The sequence below is a fragment of the Copadichromis virginalis genome, linkage group LG8, assembly GCF_057382275.1.
Source record: "Copadichromis virginalis isolate Kocher_CV1m ecotype Utaka linkage group LG8, C_Virginalis_male_GT1.1, whole genome shotgun sequence".
In the NCBI taxonomy this organism is placed as follows: Eukaryota; Metazoa; Chordata; class Actinopteri; order Cichliformes; family Cichlidae; genus Copadichromis; species Copadichromis virginalis.
The window spans coordinates 14,840,072-14,862,126 of record NC_140625.1 but is presented as its reverse complement, the minus strand read 5'-3'; the positions used below and the strand labels follow the sequence as shown (position 1 = coordinate 14,862,126).

Below are 22,055 nucleotides of genomic sequence, written 5' to 3'. Positions count from 1 at the left end.
AACACTTTGTAGAGCTAAAGATAACAGAGGAAAGTGGCTTTGATTAAAAAAAAACAACAACTCTCCATCAGCTAAAGTTTCAAGTACTAATGAGCCGGTCCATCCTGGTTTATCTGTCTATGTTAGAGAAAATATATCTTACCAGTGACTGTGATGCAGTTTACTCCACTGCTTCTGACATTTCCAAACACAGTGAAGAGAGTGAAAGTGTATCTGGTTCCACTGGTCAAATTTAACACTCTGTATTCTTTTTCAGAATTACTAATGCTGATCTCTCTTTCATTAAACACAAGTAGATAACTGTCACTGTTGGAGACTGTTTTCCATTGCAGATTTATGCTGGTCTCATTTTGACCAACGGCCTCGAATTCTTCAGCATTACGAGGAGCTAGAATAGAAAAACACACACAAAAGAAACTAAAACAATGTTCCCAACAACATCTTGTATTTTGTTTATGTTTTAATTAGACTGAATGTTTTATTCAGTGCTCACTAACCTGTCACAGCACTGAATCTGTATCCACTGCTGTTGAGTCCATCAGACGTGGTGAAGAGAGTGAATGTGTAGTTTGTCCCAGCAGTCAGAGAAGTGACCACATGTACTATGGGTCCTTCTTCAGTTTTATTAATATCTTCTCTTATATTACCATATTGCAGTATGTATGTTGAGATGTTGTTAACCTTGTTCCACTCCAGTGGTATACTCATCTCATTTTGATGCACCACAGTCACATTATTAACACTTTGTAGAGCTAAAGATAACAGAGGAAAGTGGCTTTGATTAAAAAAAAAAAACAACTCTCCATCAGCTAAAGTTTCAAGTACTAATGAGCCGGTCCATCCTGGTTTATCTGTCTATGTTAGAGAAAATATATCTTACCAGTAACTGCGATGCAGTTTACTCCACTGCTTCTGACATTTCCAAACACAGTGAAGAGAGTGAAATTGTATCTGGTTCCACTGGTCAAATTTAACACTCTGTATTCTTTTTCAGAATTACTAATGTTGATCTCTCTTTCATTAAACACAAGAATGTATTTGTCGATGTTGGGGACTGTTTTCCACTCCAGAGTTATGCTGGTCTCATCTTGTCCATTTTTCTTAAAGTCGTCAGCATTACGAGGAGCTAGAATAGAAAAACGCACAAACAAGAAACTGTAACAACATTTTCTGTCAGAAACAGAAACATGGAGCGAGGCTTCAGTTTCAGTATTTTTATCGGTCCTTTTGAAAAATATTAGGTGAGCTACACTCTTCTGTTTCTGAGAAACCTTAAACATCATTATAGAGCTCTGCTCTTGTTCATGTTGTAGAGGAGCATCAACTGTGGAACATTTTAAAGGACTATGACTGTTTTAGATGTTTTTAATCTGTTAGCCTCCACCAGGTTAGCAGTAAGCAGTCTAGGATTATAGGTCGGGTTAGTACTTGACATATTCAAATTGGAAAATTGAACAAATGTTTATGTTATTATACTGTAGGATGTATTCTGGGATGTTTTTAACCTTGTTCCACTCCAGTGGTATACTCATCTCATTTTGATGCACCACAGTCACATTATTAACACTTTGTGGAGCTAAAGATAACAGAGGAAAGTGGCTTTGATTAAAAAACACACACACACACAAAAAAAAAAAAACAACTCTCCATCAGCTAAAGTTTCAAGTACTAATGAGCCGGTCCATCCTGGTTTATCTGTCTATGTTAGAGAAAATATATCTTACCAGTGACTGCGATGCAGTTTACTCCACTGCTTCTGACATTTCCAAACACAGTGAAGAGAGTGAAATTGTATCTGGTTCCACTGGTCAAATTTAACACTCTGTATTCTTTTTCAGAATTACTAATGCTGATCTCTCTTTCATTAAACACAAGAATGTATTTGTCGATGTTAGGGACTGTTTTCCACTCCAGAGTTATGCTGGTCTCATCTTGTCCATTTTTCTTAAAGTCGTCAGCATTACGAGGAGCTAGAATAGAAAAACGCACAAACAAGAAACTGTAACAACATTTTCTGTCAGACACAGAAACATGGAGCGAGGCTTCAGTTTCAGTATTTTTATCGGTCCTTTTGAAAAATATTAGGTGAGCTACACTCTTCTGTTTCTGAGAAACCTTAAACATCATTATAGAGCTCTGCTCTTGTTCATGTTGTAGAGGAGCATCAACTGTGGAACATTTTAAAGAACTATGACTGTTTTAGATGTTTTTAATCTGTTAGCCTCCACCAGGTTAGCAGTAAGCAGTCTAGGATTATAGGTCGGGTTAGTATTTGACATATTCAAGTTGGAAAATTTAGCAAATGTTTATGTTATTATTCTGTAGGATGTATTCTGGGATGTTTTTAACCTTGTTCCACTCCAGTGGTATACTCATCTCATTTTGATGCACCACAGTCACATTATTAACACTTTGTGGAGCTAAAGATAACAGAGGAAAGTGGCTTTGATTTAAAAAAAACACACAAAAAAAAACCCAACAACTCTCCATCAGCTAAAGTTTCAAGTACTAATGAGCCGGTCCATCCTGGTTTATCTGTCTATGTTAGAGAAAATATATCTTACCAGTGACTGCGATGCAGTTTACTCCACTGCTTCTGACATTTCCAAACACAGTGAAGAGAGTGAAAGTGTATCTGGTTCCACTGGTCAAATTTAACACTCTGTATTCTTTTTCAGAATTACTAATGCTGATCTCTCTTTCATTAAACACAAGTAGATAACTGTCACTGTTGGAGACTGTTTTCCATTGCAGATTTATGCTGGTCTCATTTTGACCAACGGCCTCGAATTCTTCAGCATTACGAGGAGCTAGAATAGAAAAACACACACAAAAGAAACTAAAACAATGTTCCCAACAACATCTTGTATTTTGTTTATGTTTTAATTAGACTGAATGTTTTATTCAGTGCTCACTAACCTGTCACAGCACTGAATCTGTATCCACTGCTGTTGAGTCCATCAGACGTGGTGAAGAGAGTGAATGTGTAGTTTGTCCCAGCAGTCAGAGAAGTGACCACATGTACTATGGGTCCTTCTTCAGTTTTATTAATATCTTCTCTTATATTACCATATTGCAGTATGTATGTTGAGATGTTGTTAACCTTGTTCCACTCCAGTGGTATACTCATCTCATTTTGATGCACCACAGTCACATTATTAACACTTTGTAGAGCTAAAGATAACAGAGGAAAGTGGCTTTGATTAAAAAAAAAAAACAACTCTCCATCAGCTAAAGTTTCAAGTACTAATGAGCCGGTCCATCCTGGTTTATCTGTCTATGTTAGAGAAAATATATCTTACCAGTAACTGCGATGCAGTTTACTCCACTGCTTCTGACATTTCCAAACACAGTGAAGAGAGTGAAATTGTATCTGGTTCCACTGGTCAAATTTAACACTCTGTATTCTTTTTCAGAATTACTAATGTTGATCTCTCTTTCATTAAATGCAAGAATGTATTTGTCGATGTTGAGGACTGTTTTCCACTCCAGAGTTATGCTGGTCTCATCTTGTCCATTTTTCTTAAAGTCGTCAGCATTACGAGGAGCTAGAATAGAAAAACGCACAAACAAGAAACTGTAACAACATTTTCTGTCAGACACAGAAACATGGAGCGAGGCTTCAGTTTCAGTATTTTTATCGGTCCTTTTGAAAAATATTAGGTGAGCTACACTCTTCTGTTTCTGAGAAACCTTAAACATCATTATAGAGCTCTGCTCTTGTTCATGTTGTAGAGGAGCATCAACTGTGGAACATTTTAAAGGACTATGACTGTTTTAGATGTTTTTAATCTGTTAACCTCCACCAGGTTAGCAGTAAGCAGTCTAGGATTATAGGTCGGGTTAGTATTTGACATATTCAAGTTGGAAAATTTGACAAATGTTTATGTTATTATTCTGTAGGATGTATTCTGGGATGTTTTTAACCTTGTTCCACTCCAGTGGTATACTCATCTCATTTTGATGCACCACAGTCACATTATTAACACTTTGTAGAGCTAAAGATAACAGAGGAAAGTGGCTTTGATTAAAAAAAAACAACAACTCTCCATCAGCTAAAGTTTCAAGTACTAATGAGCCGGTCCATCCTGGTTTATCTGTCTATGTTAGAGAAAATATATCTTACCAGTGACTGTGATGCAGTTTACTCCACTGCTTCTGACATTTCCAAACACAGTGAAGAGAGTGAAAGTGTATCTGGTTCCACTGGTCAAATTTAACACTCTGTATTCTTTTTCAGAATTACTAATGCTGATCTCTCTTTCATTAAACACAAGTAGATAACTGTCACTGTTGGAGACTGTTTTCCATTGCAGATTTATGCTGGTCTCATTTTGACCAACGGCCTCGAATTCTTCAGCATTACGAGGAGCTAGAATAGAAAAACACACACAAAAGAAACTAAAACAATGTTCCCAACAACATCTTGTATTTTGTTTATGTTTTAATTAGACTGAATGTTTTATTCAGTGCTCACTAACCTGTCACAGCACTGAATCTGTATCCACTGCTGTTGAGTCCATCAGACGTGGTGAAGAGAGTGAATGTGTAGTTTGTCCCAGCAGTCAGAGAAGTGACCACATGTACTATGGGTCCTTCTTCAGTTTTATTAATATCTTCTCTTATATTACCATATTGCAGGATGTATGTTGAGATGTTGTTAACCTTGTTCCACTCCAGTGGTATACTCATCTCATTTTGATGCACCACAGTCACATTATTAACACTTTGTAGAGCTAAAGTTAACAGAGGAAAGTGGCTTTGATTAAAAAAAAACAACAACTCTCCATCAGCTAAAGTTTCAAGTACTAATGAGCCGGTCCATCCTGGTTTATCTGTCTATGTTAGAGAAAATATATCTTACCAGTGACTGCGATGCAGTTTACTCCACTGCTTCTGACATTTCCAAACACAGTGAAGAGAGTGAAATTGTATCTGGTTCCACTGGTCAAATTTAACACTCTGTATTCTTTTTCAGAATTACTAATGCTGATCTCTCTTTCATTAAACACAAGTAGATAACTGTCACTGTTGGAGACTGTTTTCCATTGCAGATTTATGCTGGTCTCATTTTGACCAACGGCCTCGAATTCTTCAGCATTACGAGGAGCTAGAATAGAAAAACACACACAAAAGAAACTAAAACAATGTTCCCAACAACATCTTGTATTTTGTTTATGTTTTAATTAGACTGAATGTTTTGTTCAGTGCTCACTAACCTGTCACAGCACTGAATCTGTATCCACTGCTGTTGAGTCCATCAGACGTGGTGAAGAGAGTGAATGTGTAGTTTGTCCCAGCAGTCAGAGAAGTGACCACATGTACTATGGGTCCTTCTTCAGTTTTATTAATATCTTCTCTTATATTACCATATTGCAGTATGTATGTTGAGATGTTGTTAACCTTGTTCCAGGTCAGAGTTATACTGTTCTCATTTTGTGTGGTCACATTCACTCTGTCAACATTATCTGGAGCGGAAAAAGAAAAGACACACAGTGGTTGTAGTTCAAAAAAAGTTTAAAAAAGAACAAGAACTGAAGCACTGACTATACTGCTTTCACTCCTTTTTTGTTACATCGTCAGGAGCTGTGATGATTTGAGAGTGGTGTTCACCTTTTACCACAATAAAAACCCAGAATGACATTCACTTCAGTTTTACTGATAACCAACAAAAGTCGAAGTATAGTGTTTCATTCTTACGGGCTTTTCCTGTTGTAGATGTTGTTTGTTCTGTTGAAGTTTGTGGAGTGGGACTTGTTTCAGCCAGTGGAATAAATTTTTGTGTTGTTTTTGCTGTACTTTTCTGTCCTGCTGTCACTGTCGTCGTCACTGTTGATGTGATTGTTGTATTGGAGTCAGTTGTGCCCTAAAAGCAGAAAAAGAGTGAAAACTACAGAATCTAAAATCTGTGAAAAAAAATCACCATTGAATACCCAGTTAACACGAGTCTGTGGCAGAGTCACAGAGCGATGTTTGCTGCTTTTAATTTCACATCTACATTATATCATAAACATTATGTGAACAGTAATACTTCGAGATATCCTCTGAGCATTCTGCTTTATAAGAACAAAAACTTTCACTAAAAATAAAAAAAATAATGTGCAGGAAACACTTGGCTGAAGCTAAACCTTAGCTAAAAGCCTACCAGCCATTTGGCAGCTCTCCGGGTTTTATAGGTAGAAAAGCCAAATGGCTGGTCTCTGGGAGTTTAAGTATTAAGTCAGTGTCAAATTATTTTAGCATTTTATGTGTCAGCTTCTACAACTAGCAACATCTGTAACATAAAAATCACAGAGCTGGCAAAAAATCTATTAATTAAGTGTTTGCTTTTACTAAAAATGCAAATCATATGTATTATTATATTGTATATTATAGCTACAGTTACTTACAGTTACTGGCCTATGAAATATCTAACACATTTCTCCTCGGACACACTCTTTAAAATTCCACATCTGATTTGATTAAATCATGAGCACTGCACCATGTAAGTGTTTAAGATATTGTTGAATTTTCTTCTTTCGTGCTCTTTTTGTTCTCAGAGGAAACAGATCGGTGTCGCAAAGAAGGAATAAATTCATGTTTCAAAATCTGGAAAAGTCCAGAATTTTCATGCCGTTTAACAAGATTTTGTTGTTCTTGTATTTCTGTACAAACCAGTATTTCACAAAACATAACTATAGTGTTTCAAATACATAATGAAGCATGTCATGCATTTAGGCTTCACTGTGGTTTTGACTGCACTGTTTCCTTTTGTCGAGGGTAACCTACACTGAGCTTCACTATCTGATCACCATCAAAGTGAATGGTAAAAAAAACTTACCCAAAGTAGACTCAGGAAGACACAGAGCAACAAGTGGTCTGAGATAAGAGATAAAAGCTTCATCGTCTTCAGGACTCGTAACTGGCACACATACTACACATTCACCTCTGTTGGTATTTTGACAAAAACACAAATGATTTCTCAGCACCTGGGTGGTTACTGTCCAACACAGACTGTAATTCTTAACTATGCTCCTCTTGTAACCATATTAGCAAGTGGTGAAGTAAATAGCTGCTTCTCCTTTAGGGCCTCGCATAAATACAGAGACCTTTGCCCCGCCCATTTCTTCATTATTAACTGTCTGCTGCTTGTCAAGGGTACATTAATCAAGTTGTCTGTTTTATGTGTTTATTAAAGGTAATCACTTTACATTTTCTGTAACTGCTAGTTCATGCTGATTGTGTATTTAGATATAAATAAAAATGGGTTTTTACTGGGTGTTATTTTACATATTCTTTGATTTAGTGTTATTCATGTCATAGTCTTGTTTCTCAGTTATTCTTTGTAGTTTCTAGAATTTAGGTTGTGTTTCTGTGCCTCTCCCCTGTGTTCTTTCTTTCATACCTAGTCGTCCTCGGTCCCAGTGTCAAGTCCACATTTCAGTCTGTGTCTCATGTTTTCTGTTTTATTTTGATAGTTCCTTGTCTGGTATGTAGCATGTTCAGTTCTGAACATGAACATGTTACACACCAGCAGTATATGTTTGTTGTCATGAGCAGTGTTGGGTAAGTTACTTTAAATTATTAACTCAGTTACATTACTAGTTACTTCTATCAAAAGTAACTCAGTTACTTCAAGTTACTCGTTACTTTCAGAGTAACTAGTTACTAGGGAAAGTAACTTTGGTTTTACTCAGAATTCTATTGTTAATGTGTTGCTTCCGTAACTGGATACCCAGCAAGATTGCCAGTCTTCTAGCTTGCTTACTTGCCACAGTGCACTGTGCCACCTACCAATAGAAAGGAAAAGATAATGTGCACATTTCCACGAGAGAAATCCCACGCCTGATTCTATCCTAGCCTGCTTTTTACATCCAACACAAAAACTGCAGTCGTGGTGCTTTCGATTGTACTCAGAACTCGGAAATTCTGCCTTCCGAATAGGAAGATGTAGGTAACACCAGACTGCAGATGAGCTGCATACAGGGCTGGACTGGGACAAAAAAATCGTCCCGGGCATTTTGACTAGAGACCGGCCCACCAGTATAGGAAAAATCATAAAGCCTTTGAATGAAAATAAACTCTGTTGTGACAGTGATGTACACTGTTCTGATGGTATATATGTATCAATCTATCAATTGTTTGTTGTAAGACTCAGATAATTATTTTTTTAAAAGTGAGACATTTTAAATGAGAATAAGAAAGTATTTCCTTGTGCCCCCGTTTCCCTTTTAATTCCCTACATGGACCCCTGGCAACACTTTGCTAGATCCGCCCCTGCACAGTTACCAGCTGTCAGCTACTTAGAAAAGGATCCTGGTGTTATTTGTCTCTCAGAAACAGTTCATAACTTCCCTTCAACTCATTCATGTTAACTAAAAGGTAAACCTGTTTCTCCATCACAGCTCTGATGATTCAGTAAGGACATCTCCTGGTTTCATCTTCATGTTTCCCTCTCACCACATATTCAAACCGATATCATGACCAGCAGGTTTACAGCTGTGGCTCCAGTCAACATCAACTGATACTAGAAATTAATATTAAATAAATTCTAACAACAGCTGATCAAGCTTAAAAGTGCTGCTGTTGTTTATCGCGACATCCGCTGGTTTCCTCTTTCTGGCGCAAAGTGGGCGATAAATACAGTGGAGCAAAAAAGTATTTAGTCAGCCACCGATTGTGCAAGTTCCCCCACTTAAAATGATGACAGAGGTCAGTAATTTGGCACCTGTTTGAACTCATCATCTGTATAAAAGACACCTGTCCACAGCCTCAAACAGTCAGACTCCAAACTCCGCCATGGCCAAGACCAAAGAGCTTTCGAAGGACACCAGGAAAAGTATTGTAGACCTGCACCAGACTGGGAAGAGTGAATCTACAATAGGCAAGCAGGTGAATGACCTGCAGAGAGCTGGGACCAAAGTAACAAAGGTCACCATCAGTAACACACTACAACGGCAGGGAATCAAATCCCGCAGTGCCAGACGTGTTCCGCTGCTGAAGCCAGTGCATGTCCAGGCCCGTCTGAAGTTTGCCAGAGAGCACATGGATGATACAGCAGAGGATTGGGAGAATGTCATGTGGTCAGATGAAACCAAAGTAGAACTTTTTGGTATAAACTCAACTCGTCGTGTTTGGAGGAAGAAGAATACTGAGTTGCATCCCAAGAACACCATACCTACTGTGAAGCATGGGGGTGGAAACATCATGCTATGGGGCTGTTTTTCTGCCAAGGGGACAGGACGACTGATCCGTGTTAAGGACAGAATGAATGGGGCCATGTATCGTGAGATTTTGAGCCAAAACCTCCTTCCATCAGTGAGAACTTTGAAGATGAAACGAGGCTGGGTCTTCCAACATGACAATGATCCAAAACACACCGCCCGGGCAACAAAGGAGTGGCTCCGTAAGAAGCATTTGAAAGTCCTGGAGTGGCCTAGCCAGTCTCCAGACCTCAACCCAATAGAAAATCTGTGGCGGGAGTTGAAAGTCCGTGTTGCTCGGCGACAGCCCCAAAACATCACTGCTCTCGAGAAGATCTGCATGGAGGAATGGGCCAAAATACCAGCTACTGTGTGTGCAAACCTGGTAAAGACCTATAGTAAACGTTTGACCTCTGTTATTGCCAACAAAGGTTATGTTACAAAGTATTGAGTTGTATTTTTGTTATTGACCAAATACTTATTTTCCACCCTGATTTACGAATAAATTCTTTACAAATCCTACCATGTGGATTCATGGATTTTTTTTTTTTTCACATTCTGTCTCTCACAGTTGAAGTGTACCTCTGGTGCAAATTACTGACCTCTGTCATCATTTTAGGTGGGGGAACTTGCACAATCGGTGGCTGACTAAATACTTTTTTGCTCCACTGTAAACAAGAGACAAAAGCCGATCAGCTGATCATTGATCAGTTTCATGATTGAAGTAGAAACAGGAGAGGGGGGAGAGAATGAGAGGAGAAGAGGCAGCTGACAGCGTAAAGACGCAGAAAAACTCCAGCTTTGTGTCTTTTTCCATTCTAGCTGAAGTCCGGGACAAACTGTTCCTTTTCACCTCAATAAGAAACGCGTAATATTTTCTCTGAATAGAGACGATTCCATTTTTTACGGGACGGTTGGCAACTCTAATAATTAACCTTATGAACAAAATAAAGTTCAACATCAGTAACATAGCACCCACCCAGCTGTAAACTCCGTCATGCTAGCTAGAAAAAGTCAGCACAACGAAAATAAACTCCACCTAAACTTGGTTCATATCTGACCCAGATGGACTGCAGGTTATAACTTCTTACGTGAAGTTCAGTTCACCTGACACTCGGACCAGTGGCCGCTTCGGGTCTCTCCTCTTACCTCCCTTTTCCTTCATCCACCTGCTGGCCTCCACCACTTGCTAATGTTATTGAATCTGTGGAAGCTCCGCGATAGCCACCACACGAAGTAACGAATAACGAGCCTATCTAAATCCCAGTAACGAGTAACGCGTTCCTGGTTTTGGCATAATAACTAGTTACCGTGCTCGTTACCACAATAATAACGTAGTTACTGTAACGCGTTACTTAACTCATTCACTGCCATTGACGTCTATAGACGTCAATTGAAAAACTTACGTTGACTGCCATTGACGTCTATAGACGTCAATTACGTTTTTCAATGGGAGGGGCTAGAATACATTTTATTTTTTCATATATTTGTAAATAAATTGTTTTGATAAAACATAACCTTTCTCAGTGTTATTTCTGTTTTATAGAAGTGAATAACTATTTTATATGTTAGAGGTGTCACAGAGCAAGAAATATTAGTGTCAAAAGCACTTTTCTGCTTGAAATGTATTTTTCACAAAAAGCTCGTTTTCTCCCTTTTTTTGGTCAAAACAGGCATTTTTGGTGGAACCCACCTCTCCTCTACAGCTGATTACTAAAGAATGGAAAATGGTAGAAACAAGCTTTTTTTTTTGGATGAAAGAAGAGAGTCTGTTCTTCATTTTGGTAGGTTCAGCGTTTATATGATCATAACACACAGTTTTCTGTGGCTCTTCAAAAATGAGTAAAAATGCTCAAAAACCCTGGCAGTGGGGAGTTACCTGATTTGAAAATGGCTGGCAGTGAATGAGTTAATAACGCGTTAGTCCCAACACTGGTCATGAGTTTGTTTTGGAGTTTGTTTCTACAGCAGTGAAGCTGCCTACTTTGTTGAGTCCTGCGTTTGGGTCCCCATCCTGCCTGCTACAGCACTGGACATGACACAAACAAACATTATGCATTATTTTGATGCCATTGCCATTATATTATATATTTGGATCACAGAGAGGTGTGGAATGGAAAACAGCAGACATCACTCTGACTTGATGGAACAGAGTTTATTGGCCAGTCTTTTACACCCACACACAGAAACTTCCAAAATGGCAGCCTATCCATTTCTTCTTCTTCTTCTTTTAAGTTTTATTGGCAGTTGGCAAACAACAAAATGGTGTATTACCACCACCAACTGGAGTGTGGACTAAAAGAGGTGTTGACTCCCAAACGATTTTCTCTCTTTTCTCTAAGTCCACCTTTATACCCTTTCAGACCACGCCTTCTCAGTTCAAACCGCCCCATGACATAATCCTTCCAGAGAGGGACAAACAAAGAAGATTAGTTTTCACAAATAATCCTAACATTATCAATCACTTGTCAAAAATGAAAGTAGACGTGTCATGTATGAAAATACATATTTTAAAGGTCATTTTACACATCTCTAATGACTAAATTTCTGCAAATGGTTGACCAACCAAACTCCTACTCTTGCCAGCCCATTTCCTATAAAAGAGCTGCATTTGAGGCAGTTTTCCTCTTTACCACCAAGACAAGATGGCCTCCAAGGAAATACAAGGTCTTAAATAATCAGGCCCAATCTTATCTTAATAACCTTGTAGTACCATATCACCCTATTAGAGCACTTCGCTCTTGCACTGCAGGCCTACTTGTTGTTCCTATATTATTTACAAGTAGAATGGGAGGCAGAGCCCTCAGTTTTCAGTTCACTTCTGTGGAACCAGCTTCCAGTTTGGATTCGGGAGACAGACACTATCTCTATTTTCAAGATTAGGCTTAAAACTTTCCTTTTTGCTAAAGCATATAGTTAAGGCTGGACCCGGTGACTCTGAATCCTCCCTTAGTTATGCTGCGATAGACGTAGGCTGCCAGGGGATTCCTGTCATGCATTGAGTTTTTCCTTTCCAGTCACCTTTCTCACTCACTATGTGTTAATAGACCGCTCTGCATTGAATCATATCTGTTATTAACCCCTGTCTCTCTTCCACAGCATGTCTTCCTTCTCTCACCCCAACCGGTCGCAGCAGATGGCCGCCCCTCCCTGAGCCTGGTTCTGCTGGAGGTTTCTTCCTGTTTTTCCTTCCTACTGTCGCCAAAGTGCTTGCTCATAGGGGGTCATATGATTGTTGTGTTTTTCTCTGTAGCTGCTTTACAATATAAAGCATCTTGAGGTGACTTTTGTTGTGATTTGGCGCTATATAAATAAAATTGAATTGAATTGAACTGAATTTATTGAGCTGGGTAACTTACAAACATTTTGCTTTTATCTTGGTGCACAGAGGTGTGTTTACACATTTAAAACAAAAGCCACCATAGGTGAGATGGGGCAGGACTTGGTGCCTCCTAGCAATGTTATCCTGAGAGTTATGCTACTAAAAACGAGAAAAAAAAAGTCAACACCACATTTGAAGCATTGATTATGCTGCTTTCATTGTTTGTTTCACTGATTACTTTCTTACATTACAAAGTCCAGTAGATTTCACTATTGGTGTATTTGCTGCAGTGGGGTCAGAGGCACCCTAAGAGCAGAAAAGGGGTGACATATGTATACGTTTTCCTTTAATATCCAAATTAAAACTCCATACTGATTAATTCTGCATAGACTACAACATGTAAGTAGTCTTTAAGATATCGCTGCATTTAGATTTGACATCATTTCCATGTTCATGCTCTTTTTCTTCTTAGAAGAAAGGATAGTAGATTAGTGACACTGAGACAAATTGTTTGCACTGTGTAACACTTCTTTGTAAATTGTTGATGCATTTTAAACACCAACTAATATTTAAGAGATCATCATTTTGACTGCATAAGTTCCTCTTAGCAGGGTAACTGACAGTGAGCTTTATCTGATCATCACGATGTGTAAAAACAAAGTAGATTCAGGAAGTTACACAGCATCAAGTGGTCACAACTGAAAGATAAAAGCTTCACATGAATCTCAAATGACACCACATATTTTGAACTGTACAAATTCCTTTGTTTTCCTAAGATAACCTTGAACAAGCTACATGATATTCTAACAATAATAATTTCTCTGATCCTGGGATATTACAGCTCAATTGTTAACTTTATAACTTTTGGTCTCTTTTATTGGCAAGTGACTAACTAAATAGTTACTTCTCCTTCCGCGCCTTGAGATCTTTCACCTCCATCTGCTCATTTCATGTTTATTAGTGCTAGTTAAATTTGGTGCCAATATTAACTTATTTTCATATTACATATCTTTCATATTTTTAAACAATTTTAAAAATGATTTGGGTCTAATGGCTTCTTAGGAAAGTAGAATGTGGTGGAAACTAAACTGTCTGGTTTACTCTCTGTGGCTGGTTTCTCTGACGCTACGGTGAAACGTGTTAACTTTTTTTTGTACAGTCTCAGCAAGCAGCAATATTTATAGCACCCTTATGCTTGACATCGGTAAGCTTTTTTTCAGTTCCTCCATTTTGTTCATGCCATGCATAATACCCAGCTCACTACCATCTTGTAAACTTTTCCTTTTACTCTTTCTAATCCCTTTCTGTCACAAATCACTCCACCTTGCCTGTACCTGTCATCTGTACTGTCCGTTGCTTTGAATGATCACCTCCAGATATTTTAACTTATCTTAGATCAAACATATGGGTAATGTTTGAGGTCTTCCAACAGTGATATGGACTAACTTTGGAGAAGACTGAATGCAATATAAAGGACAGGCAGTGTGTTCTGAAATGTAGCTGTGTGGCTGACCACATGGTAGTGTTATTGTGAGAGAAGCTGAGATGATTGAACCTTTTAAAAGTGGTTTCTAGGAGATGTTTCAAGAGTCAAACTTGTTTGGAACAGGATAGAGCATTTCAAAAGTTTTTTAGTTAACCATAGGAAAATAATACAAAATATCAACAAATCACACAAACGTGCAAATTGGGACAAGAAAACAGGGTATCTGTTGATATGCTTTGTCAGCATTGGATGGAATATGTTAAATGGAGAGTCAAAAGTATGTTTTGTCCAAAAGGTTACACTGTTAAAAGTGGGACCTCCACTTTTTCTCTTGTATTGGAGTAAATGTTTTCTTGTCTTAATGAATCGAAGTGATACTAAACAAGACAAGAAAAAGTTCCTGTGAAAATGCAGCGTGAATGCAGTGTAGCGGAAATTATCTGCCGAAAAAAGCTGAAAAAGGAGAAATATCTGCCGAGAAGAGGTGTAGAAGCTGAACTGTTTGCTGAAGACAGCTTTATTTGAAAGGGTAAAGTGAAGAGTGTCAAGAATGCAGAACGAGCGCTAGCAAGAAAGCTGTGCAGCAACTGCCACGAGTCCTAGCCTGTTTGGCGTCCTAGGCGAACACTCCCTCTGGTGCCCCGATACCCTCCACCCCACCCCCCAACCACACATAAAACATATTAAGGATTGTACATTAACATATTTTATTGTAAAAACTGTTGTCAGAACCATACTGAATTTAACCAGAGAAACACACACACACACACACACACACACACACACACACACACACACACACACACACATATGTATGAAGAGAGAGAGAGTATGCATAGTATGCAAACGGCTAACAAACAGCCGTCATAATTCGTCACACAATGAGAATAGGACAAATCAACAACTGACAATCACTAATTAATATTGTGCTGAACACAGTTCGAAAGATTCAGTAGGCTACATCAGTGTCTACTGTTTACTATCATAGCCAAGTGGCTAACAAATGTAAACAGAAGTTTTCACTATCCCTACTATTTAATGTTCTATCTCGGTTGTGGTCAGTGCTATCCTCTATGCTGTTACCTGCTGGGTCAGCAGGTTGAGGGTCACAGATGCCAACAAACTAAATAAACTGATCCTAAAGCCCAGTAATGTTGTGGGGATGGAGCTGGACTCTGTTAGGGTGGTGTCTGAGAGGTAGATGTTGTCCAAGATAAGGACAATCATGGATAATACCTCCCACCTACTCCATGACATGCTGGCTACTCACAGGAGCACGCTCATGAGAGACTGAGATTACCAAAAAGCACCACGGAACAACACAGGAAATCATTCCTGCCTGTGGCCATCTCCCTGTACAACTCCTCCATCTAATACACTGTAAACACTGCAGTAGTTACACCCTTTTTACACACGCTCTTTTCTACTCTGTAATATTCTTGGCAATTTTCTTGATATTTATTTATAATCACAGTCAATCCTGGATATTTATAATTGAGTAATCTGTATATATTATTGATATTTCTTAAATGTCTAAGACCTGTAACATAATGTATTGTTTGGAGTTTTATCTGTTACTGTTACTATTTTTACCATTTCTTCTTGGAGCAACTGTGACCCACATAATTTCCTTAGGGATTAATAAAGTATTCTGATTGTGATTCTGATTGTTTCAGGATACATAACTGGAGCCTCATCGTCTCGTCTCTCTATGTACTGTACTATATGAAGCGGAGATGACAATACAGTTTACTTTGACTTCAGTAGCAAGCAGGCGCACCGAAGGCTCTCGCGCTCACTTTTCGCTTATAGAATTTCGAAAAAACATCAATTCAAATTATAAATCTGTATCATTATGTCTCGTGTTTGTTGGGTTTTATTTTATTTTGTTTTATTTTGCGGGTAGGCTATTAGATGCTGCGAATCCCCCGGCGCCCCGCCCTCTCCTCTCTGTGCCGCAAGCAGCAGGCGCACGTCGCAAACGGAGGGCGCCCTTACTCCCAGCAAATGGGTGATAGAAAACTGATCCGTGCCTATGCCATCCCCAAAATTCGCTGGCATGATTTCAGGGCAGCATGAATACGAGCGACTTTTTTTGCCCATGTCCTTGATGCCACCCCCACCACGATGCTGCCCTGGGCAACCGCCAGTATCAAAATCCGCTACTGACCACGGGTAGGACTCGAACCTGTGTCGACCAGAATCAGGGAAGCTGCTCATCTCAGTGAGCCAAATCAATTCACATTTCAAAAAGAGATATGATGACACAAAAAATGTGCAGGGTGCAGAACAACCTGAACTGTCTGCTGAAAACAGTTGAAGAAGCTGAAATCATAAAAACTTTGCAGAATTTTAATAAAATAGCAGAAATATTAAACAACCAAAACAGTCCGCTAAAACAAGCTGAACAAGCTGAACAAGCTGAGGTTCCATTTAAAGTAGTAGTTGCTGAAAGGTGAAAAATTGGCACAACATGAAGAAGCTGAACTGTCTGCTGAAGACAGGTGTAGAAGCTGGAGTCCATATTAGAAAAGTTGCTGAAATCATAAAAACTTTGCAAATTGTAATAAATTAGCCAAAATCCTGACCAAGCAAAACAATTCGCTGAAACAAACTGCACAGGTTGAAGTTCCTTCAGCTTGAAGAGTCCGCTGAAAACATGCTGCCATGGGCAAGATTCGAACCTCACGCTCTTAGAAGGGCTGCTCAAGTCTAGGTAACATTGATGAGACCTCATCCACACCCTTCTTCCTGGGCAACTCTAACTGTAGGCTGCCTCCATGGGTGCCGGATAGGTTTAGATATTTAGCATCTAATGTCGGAAATATTGTATTAAAGCCTTTTGTGGGTGTGACTTCAACAAAACACTATTTTAACCCCATGTAATAGTACTTGCATTTTCATCTTGGATTTTAAACATCTTTTCTTCCCTGGCAGCTCCAGGACCATTGCATTTCATGTATTAAATGATTTTTAATAAACTGTGCTTCATCAGCATGAATGTCCCATATTTGTCAATCTGTAATAAAACTGGTTTGTTACTGCAGATGAGTAATTCCCCAGAGAGCTGCAGATCGTTCTTACTATCTTACTATTTTAATAAGATAAGATAAGATAAGATGTCTTTATTAGTCCCACAAGGGGAAATTTCATGTTAAGGCTGCCGACCTTTTGCACGCAATGGAGGCGCCATCTTACCCTCCGACCATACATGCATTACACAAAAACATCACATGGTGAAGACAGGTCAGAGAGGTATAACAATGGAAAATGCACCACATGAGGAAAGATAAGGAGAAAAAATAACTCCCCCAGACTGAGCTCCAACAGGGGGTTCAGTTTGAGAACAGAAAAAAAAACACCTCTGCACATAGCACATGAAAAAACTCTTAATACACCAAAGAAACACATGACAAGCAACAGGGGTGGGTAAAGGGTGAGAGACAGCCAGTGTAGACAGTGCATCCGGGCCTGCAGCATAAGCGCTGGCCTCCTTGATCCACCGTCAGCATTGGTGGGGATTTCTCTCTCTTCACCGTGTGTCAGATTCGGTAACTTTCTGAGATCTCTGGCTCTGCTGTACGACTCTTTTCAGGTATTTGGGTTTAAACATCAAAATAATATTGGGATAGTATATTCTTTAAAAAATAATCCAAATTGTTTTTTGCTACTGTTGGAAGGCTTCAGGACCTGCTGCTATAGAAGACACTCTATAGCAGCTTGCAGGTGCTGTGGAGGCACCTGTCTGTGAAATACAACATGTGACAACTCTACAGCTATAACCATCCATCCAAGGAGGCTATCCCAGCACTGCGACAGACTGGCGACCTGTCAAGAGTGTACCCACCTTTCGCCCTATGGTGCTCTAATGACAACTAAATGGACTAAATTAAGTGATGCAGATTCAAATGTATATATTGCGAGACATGATATTTGATAAGTGCTTTATGGCTTCACAAAACATGAAAAATGCATCAGAACAACAACAAATAAAAATTATAATTCAGCCCTGTGCTTTTAGAAAGGGAAGTGGGCAAAATTGAAAATTTGGTTACTAATATTTGTAGCATCAGATTTTTATTTTGGAGTTTCACTTGATGTGCAATCTTACTGCAGGCCCACAATTATTTTATTGCAAGAAAATGCTCACATTTGTTCAGTCAAATGCACAAAATGTACTTAAGTTCAGGCTGTGAATGTTATGTATTTGTATGTATGTGCTTTACCATAATAAAGTTAAATGTAAAACGAAAGTAAAGTCTAAAGTATTTGTTTGTGCTTGTGTTTTCAACTGAGCACCATCATGCAAAATATCTTGAAATTTGAATCTTGATAGGATGAAGCCCTTGCAATTGAGCTGTCCGATGGACATTTAAATTCACTCAAATTACTCAAATCTTTCATAACTATCACTGATGTACTGTCAGTACTTTCAGTCACCTGAGTTGAGTTCTTCATAGTTGTATTTGACATTTCCTAATATTACCACAAGATGGAGCCATCATGCCACACATTAGCCGGAGGGCCTTTAACCAATAATTTTGCAATCATTTGCTGGGATTGTTTCAATGTTATGTAAAAATAGTGGGATTATAAAAAGACACTTTGAACTGGAAGATACAAACTCAGACATTTTTAATGCCCCAAGCTGTTGACATATTTTCCAGATGACTGACTAATGACTCTGCTAATGAAAAAATATTGATATCAATTACATTTAATTTAATTACAAAACATTTCAGGCAGAAAATGCCATTAGACTTATTGAATGTAGATGACAGAGTGTTCATTATGTGAATACTTGTAACATAAACCTTCATTTGTCTTAAAGGTACAGAAAATATGGGTTGCTCAGATTGTATATAGTATTAAGACACCCCGTGAAAATAAATAGATTTTAAAAAATATATATTTATATGCACTTAAAGTAGGGAGTTACCATAACAAAATAAAATAAAACAAACCCTAATATATTTATATTGCCCACCAGGCAGTGAAGTGATTGGTCAGTCTTTAGCGTAAATTACCAAGCTGCTGCAGTGCAGGGAAGTACTGCTACTGAATTTTATGTTTAAATTAAGCCATCTAATTACAGACGGTACAAAAAAGATTCTGTTCCTGTTGCTTTGAAATTAATTCAATGTGTAGAAGGAGTTAGAAAAAAAAATTCATCTTTAGGCAAATCTTTTGGCACGACAGCCATAGATTACAGTTATTTGTGTCTTCAGCAGTAACCACGGGGCTCCTCATAAAAGCTTATCAACAACTGCAAGTCAGACAGCTAAAGCAATAAAATCTGGTAAATCAGAGTGATAATATATTAGCAGATGTTGAAAGATGTGCTTTTCTTTCAGGAGAACGAAATGCAAATTACAAATTACATCTGCGACTGTCGATCAGTAAAAGTCCTTAGATAGTTCAAGTTTCCCTCCGTTTCATTCTCTTATCAGATTGTTGAGAGTATTTGAAGAAATCTTGTATAAGTTTAAAAATTATTGCCGTAACACAAAGTCACGAACGTCAGAATCATCTGCAAACTTCTGTGGCTCTAGATTAATAAAAGGGGTAATATTAAGTATGTCAATATCTGCAATACAGTTTACACTGTTTAGATAAAAACAGTGAAGCATGCAATTCAACATGTAAGAAGGTGAAAAAAACCTAACAGGAATAACACAAAGCCATATAAGAGAGCATCCCCGGCCTCCTGAGGGTTTTGTCAGTTTAACAGCTGTTGAATGCTAGAGGCATGAAGTGGTAATTTCAGCATTTCTTCTTAAATGCTGCATCAGCTAGAATGCTTTCAATTCAAAATTTAAATTTCTGCTTGCAGACACTGCCTCAAAAACTCTATCACATATTCCTGAATAATCACTGACTAATAACATTAGCTACACTGGGTGCTGAGTAGGAAGGGTTATTTTCATGTTGCCAATTAATCATCTCATCACTATTTAAAATGCTTTTTGCAGCGCTAAACTGCGCAAAGTGTTCTCTGAGAAACTTAATATACATGCTGGACTTATCTGTCTCTTACTGCGCATGCACACAGTCATTCTAGCTGCCAAGCGCAAACTTCTTTGTAATTTTATTTCTTGCATCAGGGTTATTTTAAACAGCACAGTCTACTTTCCATGCATGAGCTTTACTATTCACCACTTACATGCTGTTATCATAGTGCAAGGAACTGTACTCAGTTATATCAGCTTTTGACATTATAAAGAGTTTAAAAAAACAATTGCTTCAATATTTTGTAAAATAGGTATCAGCATAAAGATGCCCTGTCCAAAGCCAAATAACCATACATCAGATAAATTACCTGAGTCCAATGATCTTTTTCCCTTTCTAGAGATATGCCAGCCTCTACTGCAGAGTATAGGTACTAAAGTTATATTAGGTTAGGGACCACCTGTCTTACCACTAGGCTATCTAACTTGCAGACAGTTGGGCCCACGGATGACATTCCTGTCCCTTTCAGGGATTCACACTTTGACCCCAGGGGCAGAGGTCTTGTCTCCAAATTGACTCTAGCTGATGCATGCACATTTCTGATAAATGAAGGAGGAGAAGGCATCCATTGATGAAGATATATATAGTATCTGAATCTATACAAACAAATGTATGGGAAAAGAAGATGCTGTAAAGGGTAACTCTATAAACCCTATAAAAGCATGCTGCAACTGTTCACACCAACATGTAAGCTTCAGGTATTGACCTGTATTTTAAGATAAGAGATAAGATAAGATAAGATAAGATAAGATAGAACTTTATTAATCCCTCGGGTGGGTTCCTCTGGGAAATTCGACTTCCAAAAAGCACAGCAACGACCGAAGTTACAGTTACAGAATTGTTATATATATATATATATATATATATATATATACACACACACACACACATATATAAATACAGAGACAAATATAAATAAAATATACAAAGGGGATAAATAGAATAAATAGGAATAAAAAATAAAAATACAAGTGAATTGCACATTTCAAGTATTGAGTCTATTGCACTGTTGACTATTTACAAAAAGTATTGCACAAGGTATTGTACAGTGAGGTGAAGAGGCACTACAGCTTAGTTGTTCCCCCCTCCTTTGTCCTCCTGTTTCCCCTCCCTCTCCCCTCCAGAGAGGAGTTAAACAGTTTGATGGCGTGTGGGACAAAGGAGTTTTTAAGTCTGTTAGTTCTTGTCTTGGGGAGAAGCAACCTGTCACTGAACAGACTCTTCTGATTGTTTATGGCCGTGTGCAGAGGATGCCCAGCATTGTTCATAATGTCCATCAGTTTCTTTAAGTGTTGCTTTCAGTTGTCTTGAGGAAAAAGAAAAGCCACGTTTTGGAGCACTACAATACAAACTAACATTACTTTAGATGACAACATGTTGGTACCTTTGCTTATGCAAGAACTTGAGCGCAATTCTTGAGGGAAATAAAAGGAGATGGCTAATGAAAGGAATGTTAGCAAAGGGTTAGCTTAGCTTAGCAGAAAAAAAATAGCTTGAGCCTCTCAGTAGGGGAAAACACCAAACACATGCCACTGCTAATAAAGAAACCACAATTTTTTTATGCTTACTTTATATGCAAATTGTCTTGATTTTATGAAATTAAAGACAAATTGTTTTTCCTTTTTGTTCTATCTTCGTGCTAAGGTAAGTAGCTTCTCTCATATTTAAAGGAAAGTAGCTTCTCTCATATTTAATGATTTTGCACTTTCTCTAATTGTCTGCTAGAAAGCAAATGAAGTATATTTTCTAAATATTCTTACACAATCTTATAAATAGTTGTACTCAGTGTAAAAATTTGCAAATTATTTAGGTTTTACAAGGATGCAAGGCTAGATGATTGCTAACTTGTTAAATTCTGAAAAACTGTAGGCATCTATCAAATATATATAATTTAATGTATGTTAGGTGGGTCAGCCATGTATTACCATATATAGCTACATAGCTTACATCTAAGGGAGTACAGCATATCTAACAAAGTATTAAGTGAGGTAAAATAAACCTAAAGATAATCTTTCAAATGCTTGTTGATCTCAATTTTAATGTGAGCATAAAAGGT

The 22,055-nt window shown here is 38.2% G+C and overlaps 2 protein-coding genes across 2 annotated transcripts; both read right to left on the bottom strand.

Annotated features, from left to right (window-relative positions):
- Positions 1-804: 804 nt before the first annotated feature.
- On the bottom strand, positions 805-3,130 carry LOC146702978 (receptor-type tyrosine-protein phosphatase eta-like). The gene is made up of 4 exons (XM_085467307.1): positions 2,920-3,130; positions 2,565-2,810; positions 1,725-1,970; positions 805-1,126 (listed from the first exon to the last, which is right to left on the bottom strand). Exons 1-4 carry the CDS (start codon positions 3,128-3,130, stop codon positions 861-863), a joined length of 969 nt encoding a protein of 322 aa, XP_085323433.1. The 3' UTR covers positions 805-860.
- A 1,659-nt stretch (positions 3,131-4,789) lies between these two features.
- On the bottom strand, positions 4,790-5,644 carry LOC146702977 (receptor-type tyrosine-protein phosphatase eta-like). The gene is made up of 3 exons (XM_085467306.1): positions 5,614-5,644; positions 5,220-5,468; positions 4,790-5,110 (listed from the first exon to the last, which is right to left on the bottom strand). Exons 1-3 carry the CDS (start codon positions 5,642-5,644, stop codon positions 4,845-4,847), a joined length of 546 nt encoding a protein of 181 aa, XP_085323432.1. The 3' UTR covers positions 4,790-4,844.
- Positions 5,645-22,055: the final 16,411 nt, after the last annotated feature.